The following is a 22,225-nucleotide window of genomic DNA, read 5'->3' as shown; positions in this document are numbered from 1 at the left end:
CTCTCTCTCTCTCTCTCTCTCTCTCTCTCTCTCTCTCTCTCTCTCTCTCTCGCCACTCCCTCGACCCCGCAGAGAGGTACATATGTACATACGTAGGTACGTAGCTACGTGTTCGCCTCGCACTGGTGCGGCCCATCGACGAGATACTGCTGAAAAATATATGAAGCGTCGGCGGTAACGTTCCACTTGCTTCGCGGCCGAAGCTTCTTGCCTCGGCCCTTCGATGCACCTTCGAGGGTCGAGAGTAGCCCTGTAATTGTCTCATAACGCGTCAAACTTTAAAGACATCCATTCGCTTGGAGTTTTATTTTACTTCAAGTCTCCGATGGTCTTCCGTGCACCGCGATCGTTCCGAATTATGTCGGATAGTCTCAGTCAAAATTACACCGCGAATTCCGGGTCTAATTCGCTCAATCCGAATTTCGATAAGATCGAATACGTGTCGTGCTCCGAGAAACTCGCAGGCCCGGCCTCCCGTGCAGAAATTTTCCAAGATTTTCCTATGTACGGCATAGATTCCGATTAGAACGGTCAAATCTGTTCCAAAATTGGTTATCCCGCTGCGATATTGATTGGCAATCCCATTCTTGCTCTCCTCTCCCCCAAACGGCTTCAAAATTGAAACAGAAATTCACTGTAGGAACTCGGCCTTTTTCAGCATCAAACAGGATGTTACCATTTTTACACTATTTATTGCATTCAATCGAATAAATTCAAAAAATAAAATATCCTTAAAGCACTAAATATCTTGCTGAATAATGAAATTATTCGAAAAATCGAAATGTATTTTGTTCAATTTTAATGTAAAACGAAAACTAGAAAGAAAAAGTATCTAGTAAGAAACTAGAAAGAAAAACTAGTAAGAAAGTAAGTAAGTAGAAAATTTTCATTTTTCCACTTATTATAGAAACGCATCTTCGATGCATTACACTTTTAATTTGAATCTTTATAGATTTCTTAGACCACCCACTTTTTCTTCGGGAAAATTGAACTTGTGCGATCCTAGACAAATTCTAAGAAATTTTCTATGCGGGAGCGGAACCCGTGATTGTTTCGGGAAGTGGGACTGAATCTCAATGAGATTCTATGAAATTTCTTGTGCGAGTTGTTAAGGACACGCGCGTAATCAGAAACGCTAATTGTGTCGAGACAAAATTGCCAAAACTTTCGCGGGAGCCAACTCCACGCGATTTCGACGAGGCGACAGTGTCTCTGTCGCGGAATAAGAAATCGCACCCCCCGATCCCGCATCGGCATACTTCGATTCGCACGGCAATGAAGCAGGACACACGGAAGTGAATCACGATGCGGTGGCTGTCCATTCCGCCGTCGAACCACTGTTACAAGCCACACACGCGAATATTATACGAGTCACACAGCGGAAACGTGAGCCGCCGCAAAATTCGATCGAATCCGGCGGAGCGTATTCACAGGGTCCGGTTTGATCCACGAGATGATCCAATTCGTTGGCGCCGTCTCTTTCTCTGCCTCTCTCTCTCTCTATCTGTCAATTTCTCTCTCAATTTGCCTCTCTCTTCCCGTGTGTTTGCATAAGTATATAAATTTATAACAATTCGTCTGGCGTGTGCGAGATCGTGCACGATCTGTCCGCGATTTTCGGCCGGCAAAGAGAGAAAGAGACACTATCTCTAATCTACATACTTGATCCAGTTATTTAATCGAATCACGCGCTCTCGAACGAATGCGGTCGCGATTCCATCGGCGGTCACCCTGGGAATACCGGGGTACACAGAGCACAGTTCGCGTCCGTCCGCGTTCATGTTCCGTATACCCTCTCTATTATCCGGTCTACATACAAATATGGAGTCGTAATCATTCCTGTTATTTACTCACGTCGGATTGAGGATGTATTTGATTTTCATGGTGACCCGCGCACAGCCGGGCTTCGGCCGAAATGCATCCCCCTGTTTATGTTTCTTAATCCAACCTGAAAGAGAAAGAGAATGGAAAACGCCGTCTCCGCTTGAGTGCGAGAATTATGTGTGACAATTACTTGGACAACGAGCACCAGATCGGACGCGAGAAGCACGCTCGGTGTATCGGATCAAGCTCTCATTCGAAAAGAACACCACATGCATCAGGCACTGAATGCATCAAGGCAAATACGATTTATTTCGCGCAGAGAGAGACTCTGGCGTATCGATAGAAACGCGTACGAGCGAGCATCGACTCGATGTCGATCGGCTCGGACAAGTGAACGAACGAAAGCCCCGAACGTCAAAGTGGCTAATCTCTAAATTTCTCGGGGTGAATGGAAATCCACTCAAAGCTATAGTGGAAACACTGCCACTCGGAATCGCAGCAGTGAATGCTCAGTTCACACTAAGACTCGTGTTAACCCATTACTTGAAACTTGTCTTACACGAGATAATTGGATATAAATTTAGAGTTATATTTGAATCTTTTATTTCAATCACATAATACATACATGTGACATCATATTTATGATCGCTATTCAGCTGAAAAATTCACATCTAATTCCAAATTTCATCCGAGGCAGTTTCAAGTAACGATTATCAATATTGATCTAAGTCCTGTATTAACAGTCATTATTTGAAACTTGTCGCACGTGAGATACTCGGATATAAATTTAGAGTTAAATTTGAATCTTTTACTTGAATCACATAACAAATGTCACGTTAAATTCCTAATAGCGATTCAGCTAAAAAATACACATCTAACTCTAAATTCAAATCTGAATATTTCATTCAAGACGAGTTTCAAGTAACGATATGGATATCTAAGGTTCATATTAATAGAGATTACGTGAAATTATCTCAAGTGAAAGTAATTTTAAACTTAGAATAATAGGTGTGAGTTTTTCAGTGGAATCGCGATTGTGCAAACACATCACGTGTGTCATATGATTCAACTGAAACATTCAAATTTAACGTTAAACTCGGACCTGCCTGTCTCATGTGAGTCAAACTCCAAGCAATGACTATTGATACGGGCTTTAGAGTGCATTCTTAATCCGCACGAATGAATGTTTCAATTAAAGAGAATCGACTTCTACGAGGTGGTAAAATTATTTTAGATTCGCCCTTCAATTGCGAATGAAGATATTCACTCGACGATTCAGCCCGGAGGCTTCTCTATGAACGGAACGACTGTCGTTCTACTTCTCGAGTGAAATTTTACTTGGGGAAATTCAATTGAAATATAAAAAATATTTTGAGAGTATAATTACGCGTGAATTTCGTATTAGTAATGTTTTGCAAATCTGCGACAATCCTTATTTGCAATTTGACATTTGGACTTACGGGACGCGCGTCCTTCGTGGATTTGTTTCCGAGCACGCAGTGCACCAGTTCACTTCTTCAGGAGAAGAACGATTTGTGATCTCGAAAGAAACAAATCCGAACGATGGACACGGCGCCAAGCCGCAAGCCATGGGTAACAAGCCAGCCGATCAAGTTATAATCTTTGCATAATCGTTATATACGTCGTTCAGCGGATCGCATTCCGCGGCGGTCTGGCTACATTCCCCGGCATATAATGCCTCGGGAGAAGCATCGGGATTCTATAAATCACGCGAGCCTCCGAGTCTTCAGAGTTTACTCCATGGCGTCGAGGGCGAATACGGCGCACAGCGAGCGGCGGTTGTAATTATGTGAATAATTAATTGAGACGCGACGTCAGGCCACCCCGTTACTGCGGGCCACCGCATGACCGGGCCCGGTACCTGCTCCCTTCGATTCGTGCACACCGCTGGAGCTACCGTTTATTAACCAGGACGAACATGCGTCCTGATAACGTGGTCCCGAGTCACGACAGATCGAACGAGAAGGTCCACCGCCTCCGCGACATTTTCTGTCACGATCGTGCTTTTACTTTTCCTTCTTACTGCGAAATAGCATCGCATTCCTTGCGAGCTGTCTTGCGAGGAAATATCTATTTCTCGCTGCTGCCGCTTCTTCTTCTTTTCCTGCGCGATGACAGTCGGGAAAAATCGGGAACATTAATCTATCGCGTGTATACGAGCGGATGAACGGCGAGCCCTGCCTCGACAAAATACCTCCGTTAGCCGTGAATGCGCGCTACGAGATCGGGTTAAGTTTTCGCGCGGGGATCCTTTCCGGCTAGAAATTGATTCCAGGGAATCCTGATTATCTCAATCAGTTATCTGGTATTGTACAAGGTAATGTGTTATTAGATTCTAATCATTAGTAATACTTATTATCGATAAGATCCTTGCGATACGGCGAACAAAATTTGCTTGTATTAACGCTTTGGATTTGGAACGGACGAATCAACGCGTTTTGGATGAAAGACATGGAATTCCTGGTTCTTATGACCCAAATTTGATTCTGAGACTCGTATTAATAGTTATTACTTGAGACTTGTCTGAAGCGAGATACTCAAATTTCAATTCGGACTTAGGTGAGAACTCTTTCAGTCGAATCGACAGACATAAATATCACATATTTCACAATATTCGACTGAGAAACTTGGATTTAACTTTAAGTAGAAATCTGATTGTTTCACACGAGACGAGTTTCACAGTGGCAACTATTAATGTGGGTCTAAGGGCGTGTTGATAGTCACCACTAGAAACTCCTCTCAACTGAGATACTCAGATTTCAGTTCAGAGTTAGATGAGAGTTTCGCAGTTGAATCGCAATTACAGGTATAATGTCACGAGATATAATGTCGTCATAGAGAATTCAACTGAAAAATGTTGATACAGCTCTGAATAAAGATCTGAGTTTTTCACATGAGACAAGTTTCAAGTGACGGCTATTAATACAGGCCTAAAGCCTGGTTGCACCAACATTATTTTGGCTTTAAGCGAAACTTAAACATATCTTCATCTTTCTTTCTAAATAAATAAAGACAGACGTATATTTAAGTCGCGCTTAAAACCAAAATAACATTGGTGCAACCGGGCCTTAGAGTCGGAAGTTCCGTATCCTTCAATCAAAAACATTCATTTGTTCATTGCAACTACTTCATGCTGATCAAACTTTTTCTCCACGTAGTACACGTTACATCACTCATCAGGACATCGCCTTATACGCAGACCAGATAACTGATTGCGATCGACCTGGCCTGAACCACGGGGTCAATTCCTGCTCGGGTTCTAACGGGTGTGTCAGCTGCGATCGGGCGAATTCCCATATGGAATACAGCGATTTTAGGCGCTGCCTCTCTCTCTCTCTCTCTCTCTCTCCGCCAAGAGTGCTGTTATTATTAACACGCTTCTGGGTCGTCTCAGCTAATCGAGCCGGGAAGCCGAAAATCAGTATCGTTTGCAATATTCACGACCGGCGGTGGTTCACCGCGAGCTACCTAGTTTCGCGAACGAGAATTAGAGCGACACTGCGCGTCGTCTCTCGGTGATTTGGCGCCGTTAACTTTCCGACAGTTCGCCCGACATTTATGACGTCCGAGTTTGCGAGCGGGCCACCGCCGCCGCCGCCACCTCGTTACGTCGTCGTCGCCGGCAGTATTTGCTCATGGGAGTGCAACGAGCCGTCCGGACGTGATGGCATACACACGACGTTCCCACAATTTGAGCCTACGCTCTCGGTGCAGCCGAAGTCGACTCGATTGATTTCTCCCGGCCGATCTCTCTCCTCGCGGAGACCCGTCTTCTCCAATATTTCCTCATCGAGCACTTTGCTCGAAGCGCAACGGCTGCATGGAAATCAAATCGCGTCGCCAACGAACCGGCGAACGCGACAGGATTTTCAGCGCTTTATTTTTAATCGCCTTGCAAGAGCCGACAACTGTCGCCACTTCCAGGTCGTCTTCTTCCTCGTCAATGACTGGGCGGAGTCGACCTCGGATTTATCTTCCGACTCGCACCGCGTGGAGAGAGCGCGGACTCTAAATTCGGCTCGTGTACACTCGGAACGGGTTAGGCACTATGAAGTTGGGAGCTCGCCAAACTGTCGAAATTGAGAATCATTAGACTCACGCAATAATAATATAATTAAGAACGCTAAATAATAATGAATAACAATAGCTAATGATATATAATTGCTAGGCAAGCCCGTCACACAGTGATGGCTCTTAATCTTGACAGTTTAGTGAGCTCCCAACTTCATTGTGCCTAAATGGTTTTGCAACGATTTTCGGCTTTATACGAGTAAAAAGTAGAAATTATAAAATTAAAGCCAGTACCAAGCCCATCATTTTAACTAGAATTACTTATGCGACTCTCAGTCCTAGAGTTACGTGTGTAAGGCTGAAAATTGCATGATCCTCGATCCTCGGTGAGTGTTTGGGCGTCCATGACGCCATATGTACGTCCCATCCATCGCGCATACACCAGCTGACACGCCCGCGTACAGAGACGCTGTGTACGAGGGCGGACACGGGCGATTTTTAAAATAACCGTCGTCAATTGGCAGACCGAGCAGTGTAAATCAGCGGGACGTTATTTTTACGTGCCGTTTTATTCACCCCGATACGTACACGTGGCTCGGGACTCGATAGGCGCGTAGGCGAACCGTGGCGTGGAAGCCAGAAGGGAGCGGGTTTCGCGGCATGGTCGGTGAAACCCCAACCGTCATGGACAATGAAAGGAGAGGAAAGGAAAAAAAATAAGATACACTAGACCGCCGATAAAAGACGAATAAAGTTAACCCGCTCGATCCGGTCGGGATAACTAAAATTCAATCCTCGACGAGGACCAGAACGACAATGACGACGACGACGATGACGACGTCGACGACGACGCTTAAATCGATCGGTTGACGCGTAAACCATGAAACACATAAACGAGGACGACGGAGACGCCGACCGATCAATCCGGCCTCGAGGGCGCAACCCGAATTCCACGCTTGACATTTCAATCTCCATGGGCCGAAGGTGCTTGGGCGGATACGCGGCTCGTTAGTCGTTGCATGTGCCGGTTTATGATAACGATCGAGTCTCTCTCTGTCCCTCTCTGTCTCTCTCTTTCTCTAACTAACGAGATCAAACGGACAGCGCTTTACTTATACAATTTCTCCACATTGCGAGACGGGGCTGTCGCTGCCTGTCGTTTGCGCTTGGTGTCCAATACAATTTCTGGTTCTGTTCCTTTTTTTCCTTTTTTTTTTTGTTCGGCTTCTCTATCTCTCTGGCACGCAGATATATATATACAGGGTGTCTGACGATGACATACAAAACTCTCGTGTAGATTAGGTTAAATCGAAGAGGAAACTCGTCTACCATTTTGCAAAAAACCAACCACAAAATTTTGAGTTATTGACTAAGAAAGAAAATAAGCGAACAATCACCATCGCTATGACCAGCAAATAAGCTGTGATGGCGACGTCTGCTGGCGCGTTCTTATAAATTAGGTTGAACTAAAAAAAAGTCATCTACCACTTTGCAAATAATCACGTAAATTTCATGTGTTATCGATTAAAGAAGATTCGATGACGATCGCGCGCGCGCGACCACCGGCCTTAATCTTTTTTAATTAATAACGCAGAAGTTATACGGTTATTTGCAAAGTGATAGAGGACTTTTTTCTTCAGTTTAGACTAATCTACAAGCGTGCAATGGCGGACGGCGCCATCGCAGCTCATTTGCCGCATCACGCGTAATTGTTCATTAATCTTCTTTAATTAGTAATTCAGAAATTCGCAAATGGTTGTGTTTGCGAAATAGTACAGGAATTTTTTCGTTCAGTTTGACCTAATCTACACGAGAGTTTTACATGTTATCTCGCCCAACACCCTGTATAGTATACAGATATCTTCGCACGGAGCACACGGACTCCATCACGCAGACACTCTGATGTGCACCTAGTGACGTATGCGTATACTCTATATACTCCGTAGCCGGAGATAATTTAGGTGGATCTAGCTAGGAAACGCTGTGTGTCGTTCCGAAGAATTGATTTACGCGCATCTGGATCATCCGTCTGATTTAGCGCGGTCTCATGCGGCGAAAACTTGAACTTGTTGCGTTCCGTAACTTTGCACTTGGTATTACGATTCTCCTCACTTGTGCCAGGAGAGTAGACTCTTTACCGCAAAGCTACCGTCCGCGCGAAAGTAATCACGCTCCTTGCAAAATGAAGTGCGACGATCCAACTTGTCGCGAATTTTACAGGTGATTAAAAGTCGCGCAATCAAAACTCAACGTTTTTCTTCCTTTCTTTTTTTGTAAAATTCTGCAACGCAACTCGCAGACCGTCACGCCGTTCGGTGCTCGAGCGCCGGCATTGGATTGATCGACGATCGACGAAGGATCCCGCGGAACTCGCAAGCGTGCGGCCGGTGTTTTCGCGCGTGTGTGGACGCGTGTGCACGCATCAACAATGAGTGGGCAGTTTTCATAATCGAGAATCGTGAGAAGGCGCACATACCGGACATGTCCGCTCAACGTCGCCGGCGATCTCCATGTTCCGTCGTTCGCGACGACGACGAGTGATCGACGTTTCGAAATTTCGCAACGCGCACGCCTGCGTGTTATATCGGGGCGCGTTGCTGCGACTGCCGCCGCCGCCGTCGGCGGCAGGACTTCTCCCGTCATCGATCCATAATATTTTTATATTCTTGCTGACCCGATCGCGTAATATTTTCACCTTTACGCGATATTTACGCGGCGCACGCATCAACGGGCTACGCGACGATACTCGCGATCATATACGCGTCGAAACCTATAATTAACAGTTGCGGAAATATTTTTCTGCTCAACCTGGGGCGACAGGAAAGAACGTTCGCATCCGTGCTGCATCCGCATATTCATCCCTAGAAATATGTGTCTGCGCGACTAATTAATAAGAGACAAGAGTCACGTGACCTCGCGAAATGAAGGGAGGAAAGGAATTCGCTGAATCAAATATAGTCCAATGAGTCTAGACGCGGCGGTCACTGGATCAAGAGTTAAATGACTTACAACGGAACAGCAGCAAAAGTTTCGCCGGTGTCCTACATAGGGAAAAGCCACTCGACGCGAACGGCATCGGGAACTTTCCTCGGGAGTCTTTCGTCTCACGCGATATTTAAATTACTCAATTCTAATTGTTCGAGTGTACTTCCATCCTCTTCCCTTTGCCCGTCATCTCCCGAAGACAATCTTGAACAATCTCTCGCGGATTTGCGAGTAGGGTAAAACAGCCAATTATATACATTAACTTGATCCTTGTATGAGTGTCATTGACACTCTGGAAAAACTTGGGCTTCTTGCGACCAACGGCATCTGTTCGCAGTGAAGATTTTTTTGGCATCCCAGAGAATGCAGGCAAGAAGTTTGTTATTTACAATATTGAACCATTTTATTTACAATAAAAAACCAGGTTTTTCTAAAGTCCCGATAATCAAGGGAGACAGCAATAATTGTGTTTTATCCCAGAGTGAACGTATACCCAGATAGACGATGGAAAATTTTTCCAATTACATTTACGAAGCGAATATACTGTTACCGAATTGATCATTAAATTTATATCATACAATACCATAAACGTTTTGTTATATGATATAACTATAGATCTACTCAAAAGCAACGCTCAGTTTTCCATATTGAACTTTATATGACATAATATTTGGAGCAAATTTTCACTATTTTTCACTATTTTTCTTCATATTTCTATTTCATCCGATTTCTATGTGATAAGTATAAATATCATATAAACCACTTACAAGAGAGATCTTTACAAATCCATTAATCAGATTGCTGTCAAATTTACGTACTCTAATGGAAACTCGAGAATTTTTTTAATTGGATTTGTGGGGTAATTTTTGCTTCATATGGAGCAAATGTCGAACACTTTTTTCTCTATTTCATCATTCTTTACGTGATAAGTATGAGTGTTATATGAAGCACTTGCAAGAAATGCAACCTTCACAAATCTAATATAAAATTGTTGTCAAATTTGCGTACATTTGTCTATCTTGATGATAAAGCACTCTCGTAAGTCTAATAACAATTTCACTTGCGGAATTACGGAGGAGTGTAGCGAGAATGTTATTACACGGAGAGAAGAGGATATCACTTGCCTAAATATGGTTGCCACAGCAAAATACCTTTTCGTCTATGCACACAAGATGGTTCTAGTAACTGTACTCTGATAATGATACTGGTATTTGCTATCCGTTCACACGTGTTTGAACAGTATTCTCAATGATGTATGAAGAAATCAAAACTTACGAGTTTCTCAACCATAGTATTTATTCTGTAAACCACAACATACTGAGAGAAAAGACTAATAACTATAACAAACTGCATTTAGTTACAGAAATTCATTGAATCCTTAGTAACCAATACTAAATATGATAATAATTACCAAATATTTAATGGATTGGGAGTATGACGTAATTGCATCCACAGTAATTGCATCAATTAAATAATTTAGTAATAGTTACTTAATGTTAAATATTTAATATAAAATATATTACAGTTATGAACAGATATTTAATAATTTAATAATGTTATGAAATCGTTATATCCCATATAATAAAAAATTCAGTAGGTACGAGTTCTATTTTGTTACCAATATAAGTATGTTTTGTTGCAGCACAACGAAAAATTCATTCATTTGCAGCTATTACATCGTTTCAATATCTATTGTTACAGATAGGTGGTTAAACCTATCAAAAATTTTGTAACTATTACAAAATCGCTTATTTTGCTCAACTATTCAATAAGTTTTATTTACCAAATATATTCTGGAAGCAAATAAATAATTTATTTTACAGAACTAAATTAATTAATAAGCATTTCCATAGCTTTGGCCCGCTATATTTACGTCTATCATTTAGTAATAGTAACCAAATTTAATATTTATTAAATTCTTCTCTCAGTGCAGAGAGACGGTAATATTTCTTCAATTATATATATATGAAAGTATACTTATTGAACATTACATATCATAAGAACTGTAGCTATGAGAATTGTACAGATAGACACACAACAGTGATTTTTAATATCACATCTATTGTAATTTGAAATCACACAGAGTTCTTCTTTAATAGAAGAATAGAATCATAGAATATGTGGATGTAGCAACCATAGCAGTTTTCTCCGTGCAAGCATACGAAGAGTAGCTTTTTCATCAAGGTACATCTATCTCTATCTGAATGCACGTTCCTCTCTCAAATCATTACGCAACTCGATATCGTGCCGCCTCAGTTGTGCTCAGCAACGAACGTAACGCGCACTTGTCCTCCGCACCTTCCAACAACCATCGAAGTTTATTCATCGACTTTCAGGACGTGTCGTAAAGCAGCCGGGAGAACAGCCCGTTTGCTCACTCTGGCAAATTCTTAATTATCCCTAATAATTGCGTGGCTTTTTCCGCGAGCGCTTTGCCGCGGATTATACCGGCGTATGTTAAATCGGCCTTAAGTACCTATCGCGCGCGCCGATATTGTTTAAAGATACACACTGTGTCCCGGCACAATGGAGGACGGGCGGCATGGCCGTTACTCGTGAAACAAAAGGAGGGTGGCCGTCTGCTATCCAGGAGTACCGCGACTTACTTGTTGCTCTCACCGGCGTTCTCTTCTCTCATGAATATCGCGAAGCGAAAACGACGCGGAGCGTGAACGAGAGGTGTACGCTACCGGGGTGAACAGAGAAGCAGAACGAGGGAAACAGACGAGACTAGATGAGGGGTAGGACGAGCAGGAGGAGGAAGAGGAGTGGGTCAGCGATCCTCGAGAACAGAATTTATCCGAAAGCCCCGACAATAGGCACCGCAGCGGGATCCGCCTTTGTTCGACGTGGAACAATCGACGAAAACGCCCCCTCAGAATTCATGAACGCGACAGCGCGTGGACTTTGATGCACGCCGGCGTAACCGGAGGGTACAGCACGCAAAGGCAGTGCGAGAGGGAACGGCTCGATAAACATTGTCTTTTAATCCCGCTAGGCCCGCGTTCCATCATCGAATCCAAATGTCTGTCGAATATCTTTCCGCCACCCAGTGTTTCCCGGGCTTTAATCGTTTCTTTATTTAGCTCTCTTTGACTATCGTCGTGCTATCGTTGGAAAAAAAGGCTGCACGAGGACGTTCTACGCGATTGTTTCCGTTCACCACGCGCGGCTGTGCGAGCAAAGTAAATTTTTTATCACACACGTGTCATACACAAGGAATGCCGCTCGAGGGAGAGAATACCCTCCCTCCCTCCGTCCGCGTGCGACGAAAACCGAGGACGATTTTTCTGCGGTAACTTAAGGTGAAAGTATTAAAAGTTGGACATGTACTTAACTCTGGACTCATTCTTATTGCTTAAGTCCTTAAATACAAATATTTCAACTCTTAACATAGAATATATGTATATATTTCATGTTAGGGTGTTCGATACACCAAATGGCAGATAACAGAAGTCGAGTCGAGACGAAAAGTCCTTTGTTACTTTTTAATACGAGCAGTAGTTGATGAGTTATTAATTAATTCAGTTTAGTGGCAAAGCACAGGTAGCGCCACGCATTGAAAAAATACGAACTCTCGTCTCTCAGAGTAGCTTCGCTGTACTGATTAGTGGAAGTAGAGTTCGCTAGTCAGAATATCTGATTAGAGTTCGCTAGTCAAAATATCGAATCGGAATTAGCTCCACATACACACACGTACACGGATTTCCCCCTTGATTTGATTTTTACTATCTGCCATCTCAATATTTAACGATTGGTATGGGACATCCTGTACACATATCTTCTATGTTGAAAATTCAAATATTCGTTAAAGACCAAAACAACACGAATGTCCACGATTATGTATGTATCCGGCAATTGATACTTTTGCTACTTCTTCATGAGGACTGTCCTGATCTTTCTCTCGCGAATCTTCAATCTTCAGCGTTAAACGTCCCGACAATTCTTAATTTTCCGGTACTACGTAGTTGCACAAATGGGATAATTTTCAAGCCGCTTACAATTTGTTAGCTTAATTGTTCGTTAACTGAATTGTTCTTTTCACGCGCATAGGGATTTCACTTCTGACGATGTTCTACGAAATTCGGTCTTTCTCTCCGCGGAGGGAAAGAGGAAGAGAGGCAAAGAGACAATTAAATCTAATTTCCATTAAGATAAAGATTAGTTAAAACCTTTGAAGAGCAAAGTTTCGTTATCTTCTCTCTCTTTTTCTTTTTTTTCTTCCTTCGTTTCTTGCTCCGTCTTGATTCAACCGTCGTGAATTCAAAACCCCGTCAAAGCCACCGCTGTTTTTCTTAATTTGATCCCGAGTGGTGGAGGAGCGACATTCAGCGTGCGGATATCCCGTGTCACGGCTCACCTCTTCGTAATTATCATCTGAAAAGTCCAATTGCGAATGCAGGTTCCCTCCGGCCGGCAATGAAGTCATTTAAGAGCAGATTTTTCGAGCAAACATTCGCCCGCACGGCACAGTTCCCTCCGCAGAGGTGCTTGTTTGGAGAAGCGAATAAAGTACATAAGCTCCTCGCAAGTTACGGCCGTGGCATCACAACGGCGAAACTGAACCGCAGACAGAGATAGAGCTGGACCCTCGTTTCGTCTGTTTCTCTCCTTCGCGCAGCTTCCCTCCTCATTTCCCGCCGGCTTTTCGGCGCTAAGCTGCGGATAAATGCGTGGAGATATGCGCGACGTATCCCGATTATCGTAACACACCGACTGCGAGTACATCTCGCGTTATCGTGCGCGCGGCACGGCAACGTAACACACCGTAACCGCGTTGTTTACCCCCGCGCCGCTATGCCCCAGAGCGATATTTAAAAAGTCCCCCGTTGTCCTTTTTACCATACACACGCGAATTTACCGTCCCTCCGTTATCGCGGACGACGTTGTGCCCGCCGCTAATTAAGAGAGAAAATATCCGCCGGCTAATTGGATCGAGTGCGGCGCGGAGACTGAATTATCGGCTGAAAATGAACACAAACGCAATGAGATCTCATCTCGCGGCTCGCGGCTGTGTCATGCCGCCATGCTTTCTCCGACTCGCCCATTTTGTCGCGCATTTCGCTAATCGTCTCGCGCCGGCGACGTTAAAGCGATTTCGCACTACGACAGTTTGCAGCACGCAGCAACCCGCAACTCTCTCTCTCTCTCTCTCTTCTCCGACCATCCTGTGAGCCGTTCCACTGCTACTTAACGTCGAACAATTCGCACGCTAGGCATTCGGGCACTTGGCGGCTCCTCGGGCGGAAACTTTCGCGACCGCCGTTGTTGCCACGCGAGATCGAAGGACATTAACGAAAACTCGCAAGTTTGCGGAAAGCTTATGACGGGCCGGTATCGAAGTGCGACGCGGTGTCAAGTCGAGCTGAAACTTCCATTACACGGGATTACGTTCAGTTACATCCCCGAGTGTCGTAACTTTCTTGCTACAACGTATTACTCATCAGCGGCGCATGGAGGCGCGAGTCTAGCGCGGCGCTATACGTCTTTCCGTACTTCATTATGTACGTGCATTCGGAAAATGGCACGTGAACTACTTCTCGGCGACGAAAGTTCACGACAAGGAGTAGCGTTTCTATTTTCGTCGCCGATACGCGACAGTGCAAAACAGATGCGAAGCCGCATCCTGAAGCAAGACGAGGGCAGGCACTCTAAGAGATCTCAAGCGTCCTCGCCGGTTTAACCCTTTGGATACTGTGCACCGCTATAGTGACTTCTCGCTAAACAACTTTTTTTAGAATGAGACGGCACTACAGTAGGCTCTCGCTAAATGATTTTTTAGAAGCGAAACGTGAGAGAATTTTGTAGGAAAAATTACTGAATTCTGGAATATCGAGGAAAAGATCGACATTCTATCGTGATATCCTTTTCTAATACAAGCGCTATTTATATTTTAGGGACTGAAATGTGCTATTAAAAAATTTGCTGTTTTTGGCGAAATTTACTATGTTGTTTAGCAAGATGAACTTTCCTGACAGTCTATTCCTGCACTATTAAAAACATAATAAAATTAAAAAAACTTTTCTCTTAAAACTTACATTGACGATTCAATGGATAGCTTACCATTGCTAAGCAGTAGTTTGTTCAATTTTTTGGCACTATAGATGCAAATTTCGTTGATTCATTAGCCATTAACGTCACATTAACGCAGATACAATGAACTATATAGGCCCGTATTAATAGCTGTTAGTTAAAACTCGTCTGAAATGAGATAGTCAGACTTGAATTCCGAGTTGGATGGGAGTTTCTCTGTTGAGTCGCAATTACAGATCATGATAATTGGACTGAGAATACTCCAGCTCTGAATAAAAATCTAAGTGTCTCACGTGAGACAAGTTTCAAGTGACAACTATTAATACAGGCTATACAGAGAGTGTGAAGCGACTTACCCAGATAGGCAGGTGTACTTGAAAAATCATAAAAATCATAAAGAAATGTAATAAAAAAATTGTGAAATCTCCATCATAAATTGTCGCACGTCGCGATAATCATGAAAAAGTCTGTTCAGATAGATCTACACGCAAAGAAATATTATTCTACTACTAAGATAAGCGATTACTCAGTTCATCTTTCTTCTTTGAAGTAATGGTTGCCTCCTACAAAGAATATCTTTCTCGATGATAGTCTTAAAATATATCTAGGAAAGCTCATTTTCATGTACTCAAGAAGGAATTATTTTCTTTACAAAGATATCATAAAACTTTATCGAAGAAGAAGTTGCTCCGATTCTACGTAGTAAACGACGAGTTTCGTTATCACGACGCGAGACGATCGATGATGGCAACTTTACAATTTCTCTCGTTAAACTTATTAGGAATATTTACTGATGTAAATCAATCGTAAAATTCACATCGCATAACAATGTAAGTTTTTTACTCTGAAAAAAATACTTAAAAAAATTAACAAATATTTATCAAGTGGGTATTATTAATATATTTACTTAAATCGAAATTCTCATTAAATTTTATTTAAACCGAGTATTGTTTATTCTTAAAGTAGTATTCTTTTGTTTATTCTTAAAGGAATATTGCTTAAACTATATTATAATTTAAGTAAACAATACTCGGTTTAAATGAAGAGAATTGTGACTTAAGTAAATATGTTAATCGTGCCCACCTAACAAATATTTGCTAATTTTTTAATATTTTTTTCTCAGTGCGGATTTATTGATGTAGCGCAACAAATTTACTAAGGAAAGTTACATTCCGTTACGGGCTTCCGTTTTACATGACATACTGTTTTGAGCACTTTGGCCCTTTCTGCAGTAATTCTGTTTCGTCATTCCGTGTGATGAATAAAGATACATGCCATACGAAGCGCTGGTAAGTAGCATGCAACCCTTACAAATCGAACAATAAAGTTGCCGTCAAACTTACTACATACACCTGTCTGTCCGGGAACGAACGTCGATCACTCTGCCATGATCCATTACACGCGTTCAATGATAGGTTCCAGCTTATCCGTAACTGAAGGGTTAAACGCCGAGGGCGACCACGCTACGGATCTCACGATAATCGCGTCTGCGTTGCCGTAGATTGCAAATCGCAAGCAGCGCACCGATACGTCCCCCGACATCGTTAATTAGTCCCCTTACGATTCGGTCGTTAAATTTCACGCGTCGTTATCGCGACTCCGTAATCGCGCTGCGAATGTTCGCGCTTTCTCATCGCGCCGGACCGCATCGCAAATTGTCGCGGCCGCCGATACTTTCTTCGCGCTAATTAATACACGGCGGCGATAACCGGTGGCGAGCAACGGGACAACCGGGAACGCAATGCGTGCACACACTGTCCGGAGCCACTTCCTGACGCAGCCGGAACAACGGCTTGGGACAAATGCAGCGACGGATAACGAGGTTTTCACAAAAGAGGGACACGATCAACAACAAAATCCAATGCCGGGCACTCGCGAGCGCAGCTCCGTGCCGGCGCGAGATTAATTAACCGGACACACACTTTTCGGGGAGGGGAGACAGGGAAGGGTGAAGCGCCGTTTCTCGTTAGTCTTCATTAGCCACACAACAACGACGACAATGCCGCTATCCCCGACGCGCCGAAATAAACGAACATTAGAGGAAGCGATCGATCGGTTTTTCCCGATCGGCCGATTTCACAAAGCCCCGTCCCGCCGCGCTGCGGGTGGGCGCCGCGGTTCGATTAAACGCGCATTAATCGAGCGCGCGCGCGCGCGCGCGATCCAGGCCGAATAACGAAACGTACAAAACCGACGGGACCGCATTTAATATCCCATCCGGCCGAATGAATGGCCGCGCATCGCCACCGCCGCTGCCACCGATCAGGATCGCGTACGAAGAAGCAGACGAGCGCGATTAATGCAATACGGCGTTGAAAATTCAATTCTCCGCGCGCTAATTAATTGACTCTCCGTCCAGCCGTTCCTGGCTGCACCAATACCACCCACCCACCGGAAGCGCACCTTTTTCCCTTCCGTCCTACGAGCTTGCTTCATCCCCCTCCGTCTTGCGATAAGGTGTAAAAGTAGCGCAGAGTGAGTGTGCGAGAGAGAGGGAGAGAGAAAGAAAGAGAGACTTTAACGATACGGCGGCATCGATTTTCGATTGGCGAGAACGACATCCGCGAAACCATCGACAACGACGATGCCGCCTGTTCGCTCTCTCTCTCTTTCTCTCTCTCTCTCTCTCTCTCTCTCTCTCTCGCTTTCTCGCTCCTGTCCGTAGCATAGATTCCGGAAGAATATTAACATCGATATCAATGTTCAGCTCTCCTCATAAGCATCATCTCGCGAGCATCTTCATGAGTACATAAGATAAAAACACTGATGCCTGGACACGTACTTAATCCTGGACATGGTTGTTGTTTTAGTTGTTGTTGACATCAGTTGTTGCTTTAGTCTTTAAATACGAATACTTAGACCTTCAACGCAGAATACGTATAATATTGTATGTAATTTATTACTTCTCAGTTTTTATACTTGCTAAAAAGGCAATTATATATATACAGGGTGTCTCACACTCTCCTCCGGGCATTTTGTGGGGACGTAAAATAGGTTGATATGAACATAAAAGTCCTATGCTGGTTTGCGATATTCGCAATAATTATCGAGATATTAATTGTAGAAAATTTGTAAATAATCATGCAGAATATGGTAAATGAGTTATAATAGCGATGATTGCCGTCGTGTATCTTAGGTCAAATTGAACAAAAAAGTCCTCTATCATTTTCCAAATAATCACATAGATTTTTAATTATTAATTAAAGAAGATTATTGCATGATTTTGCGTGATAATGCACTCATCTTCTTTAATTAATAATTAAAAATCTATGTGATTATTTGCAAAATGGTAGAGGACTTTTTTGTTCAATTTAATCTAAAGTATAAGTACACGACGGCAGTTATCGTTATTATAACTTATTTACCATATCCTGCATGATCATTTATAAATTTTCTACAATTAATAAATATCTCGATAATTATTGCGAATATCGCAAAACGATATAAGACTTTTATGTTCACATTAACTCATTCTACGTCCCCACAAAATGCCCGGAGGAGAGTGTGACATCCTGTATATATATACACACACACGCACACACACGTATACATATATATAACTTGTATGTTGAAGGTTTAAATATTCGTATCTAAAAACCAGAATAACAAGAATATTCGGAGCAGTGTTGGACATTAGAGTTGATCGAAATTTTTCTTGACTGAAATAATCGGCGAATCAATAATCAAAATTAATCAATTGTCATAAGGTAATAACAAATAATTTAATCAATTGATGAAATTAATTATTAATCAGTGAGTTAATAATCAATCATACCAGAGTCTGATCAATAATTAATTTCATCGATTGATAACATTACTTGCGATTACATATACGACGTCAATATGATACATTTTGATTATGATGATTATTTTAATACGAGGAAATTTTGCTCGATTGATGCCCAACACTGGTCCAAAATTAATAGCACGTGTTTCATATTTGAATTTTTAACACAGTGGATACAAATAGTTCAATATATAAGGAAGAGTTGCCTAAATCGTAGCGATCTCCTAGATCGCACCTCATCAATTTTTTTATTATTTTTAAATAATAATAAGGACAACGTCTAACGGTAAAAATAAGAAAGAAATGAGCAATGAGAAATATAAAGGAAAAATTTTCTGTTTATATCGTATCTTGTGCGAACTACAAATATTTTGAAAAAATAAAGAGGTACGATATCAGAGGCTACTACAGTAATCCTCCTATACATATGTTCTGTGTTAAAAGCTTAAATATTCGTATTTAAAGACCAAAACAAACAACAATGTCCAGTGTTAGAAACGTGTCCAGGCATTGGTACTTTTACTTCTTTTTAACAAAGCGAATTGATATATCAGTTTCTCCGGATTGTCTGTCGCGGAAGCTTGTCCGAGTTAGTTTCGCCGGGTGCGCTGCCAACTGTGAAGAGGATCCTTCCTCCTTCGTTTCTCATCAGCACGTACCCCGAGGGAACGGGAATATCATTTCGCGCTCGCCGTCCCCCGCCGCGTGACATTCGGGCAGCTCAATAAGCAGCTTTGCTAGATAAATATGTCGCAAAAATTCGCGAGCGGGCTCCCGTTGCCTTCACGAATATCCGCCTTTATCCCTTAACGCCGTTTAAGTGGTCGGTTCAAATTATTCTTGAAGGATTAGCGCGCGCAGGCGACGCTATCTCGGTCTCCATCTATCTCCTCCCTCGCCATTTCCGCTCCTCGTGGTATCCTTTTCGGTCCCCGGGCCGCGCTTAAAGAGGCTCTCGTAAAACCGGTCCTAAGCGGTTTGCATTTTCATGAATAACATTCGCGAGCAGGCCGCTTTATCACCCTTCCGCCCCCCCCCCCTCTTCCTCTCGTTTTATTGCTCGGATCGCGATGTCGCGTGATAGATGCGCCCGAATATTACGATTCGCGAGGTAAATACGGGGACGAGTCGAGCCGCAAGGGACGCGCAAGGAGCCCGCGAACGTCGAGAACGACATCTGGCGGAAACCGGTATAATCCGCTTTGAAGTTTTAATTGCGCTCGATGCCGAACGCGTTTATTTTTCTCGCGAGACGACGCTTCTTATGAATAATAATGCAACGTCGTCGTCGAAAACGACGAGAGCAAGCGCAATTAGAAAGGGAGATATTCAGCGCCCCTTGCGCCGCCTCTCGAGCTTCGCGTCTCGACCCGCACCCTTCTTACCTTCCACCTCCTCTTTCTCTTGCATCCCTTGGACGCGCAACGCCAACAGCCGTGTACTCGCGCTCGTCGATATCCTCCGTGCGAGATCTCGCAACGGTGGCAACGGCTCAGATCAACTGCGCGCGGTCAAGCTCCGATTAAAGAGCGATTATAAGCCGACCGCGAAACGATCACGATCGACGACTGACGAGGGTAATTAATGGTGGTATGATATGAAACGTTAGTGCGGATGAGGGTTTCGACGGGACGTACCAAACAAACGTGGTGGTCACGCATAACGGCAGTTGCCTGTACGTCCCTCCGGGCATCTTCAAGAGCACATGCAAGATAGACATCACTTGGTTCCCCTTTGACGACCAACACTGTGACATGAAGTTCGGATCCTGGACCTACGACGGCAACCAGGTACACTACTGTCTCCACTTACACACCGACACACGCTCAGTACACACCGAGAGCACCAAAAGATTATGATATCGATATCCCTTGAATTTTTACCGAAATCAGCTACACGCGCTTTTCACGTCGGGAGTACCGGCAGCGGAGGGAGTGCGACCCCCGATGGACCGCGGTCGGACCGCGAAATGTGGCCGTGCCCAAAGTGCGATGTGATATCGCCGCGCGAAAGCCGCATTTTCGAGCTGCGTGATAACCCGCGCGATATCCGACGGGCAGATTTTTATTGACCGCGCGCGCGCGATGAGCGATGTGACGCTGATATGAGGTCGTCGTTTCTGCAAAAATTTCCGCCGGTTACTCGTCGATACGGATTCACCGAACTGCATCGCTCCGCGTGAGTCAATTTGCGCGCGCGTGACGTCTTTCTCTTCTGTTTCTTTTTTCTCTACCAAGATGAACGTACCGTTGCATCTGGACACTACTAACATCGGCCCCTAACTCTGGACACTCTTGTGTTGCTTTTAAATACGATTATTAAACTTTCAAAAAATATAAAATATATATATATATATATATATATATATATATATATATATATATATATACGTTGAAGATATATTCTACGTATTAAAAGTTTAACTACATATTCGCATTTAAAGCCCGATACAATAAAAATATCCAGAGTTAGAGATTGGTGTTATTAGTGCCCTGGAATTGGTACTTTTATCTGCTGGGGAACTTCATAACGGCGCTCTTCAAATAGCGCAGATCGTCGCCGATGGTCTGGGGCTCGTTGAACTCGCAGATTTTTCATGACGTAACATTTATTAACTGTACGTTTGTCATTCAGATGGACTGAATTTGAATGCATAAAATCAACCGAGAATTACAATATTTAGCGGCACACACACGTACAGAGAGGACGGATCAGCTACGACGCGACTCCAATTAAAGCCCGCGGTATTTTTCTAGATTTCCATACACTTGCCTCGGGAAAAATGAGTATCTAAAAATTAATGCGCAATTACGAAAGGCCAATTCGTTGTTGAAATCACGGCGATAAAAACGCGCGCCTGAGTCGAACGACTACCGCCGCTTAATTACCGTCCAATTACCAATTACTGGGCGGCCGGGAGGGGAGGGCGCGCGTGTCTCTCGTTCGCGCCTAACGAGCTCGCGACCGAATTTCCACGCTGGCGCGGAAAACTGCCGGGGTTTATCTCTATCCCGCGCCTCGTCGCCCTTCGAGCACGGCCGCCTCTCGGCGCTATCGACGTCGCAAATGGGGCCACTTTCGGTGTCCGTTCGCCATCAGGGATCCCTCGCTACCACGTGAGACTCGACCCAGCTCCCACCTCGTTCCCACAGCTACGAGACTAGAGAAACCCCATCCCCCCGTCACATGTGCGCCCGTCACGGGCACCTCTCGCGGCTTCTTCTGTCCGACACACAAGACTCACAGTGCAAAACACACAATAGCGATGCTCCATAGATAGCCGTTCTCACGCTTCGTAGCTTCAGCTCGGATCTATATATACATAAATTACACATAGGCATATATATATTTATATATATACATATATATATATATATATATATATATATATATATATATATTATTACATACAATTTTTACATATTACACACGTACGAATACACGCGCGCCGACGTATATGTGAGCTACATCGAGAATGCCACGGGAAAGGAGATGAAGCAAGATAGGAAAATGTCAGCGATAGAGCACCCCAGCACTCCGGAAGGGAATTTCGTCGCGCGGCTC

The 22,225-nt window shown here is 43.6% G+C and overlaps 1 protein-coding gene across 6 annotated transcripts in view; it reads left to right on the top strand.

The window, feature by feature from the left end:
- The window catches only part of LOC116843446 (neuronal acetylcholine receptor subunit alpha-7), a 359,573-nt gene that overhangs the window by 171,453 nt on the left and 165,895 nt on the right, over nt 1–22,225 (top strand). For all 6 annotated transcript variants that reach the window (XM_032813838.1, XM_032813834.1, XM_032813839.1 and 3 more), the window contains exon 6: nt 20,271–20,451. In XM_032813838.1, the coding sequence (XP_032669729.1) occupies nt 20,271–20,451 (181 nt within the window). The remainder of the gene's footprint in view (nt 1–20,270; nt 20,452–22,225) is intronic.

The sequence above is a fragment of the Odontomachus brunneus genome, unplaced genomic scaffold, assembly GCF_010583005.1.
Source record: "Odontomachus brunneus isolate Ranch 3 - 2012 unplaced genomic scaffold, Obru_v1 Obru_scaffold_033, whole genome shotgun sequence".
Lineage (NCBI taxonomy): Eukaryota > Metazoa > Arthropoda > Insecta > Hymenoptera > Formicidae > Odontomachus > Odontomachus brunneus.
The sequence above is the reverse complement of the archived record's forward strand: the minus strand, read 5'-3'. Positions and strand labels throughout refer to the sequence as shown.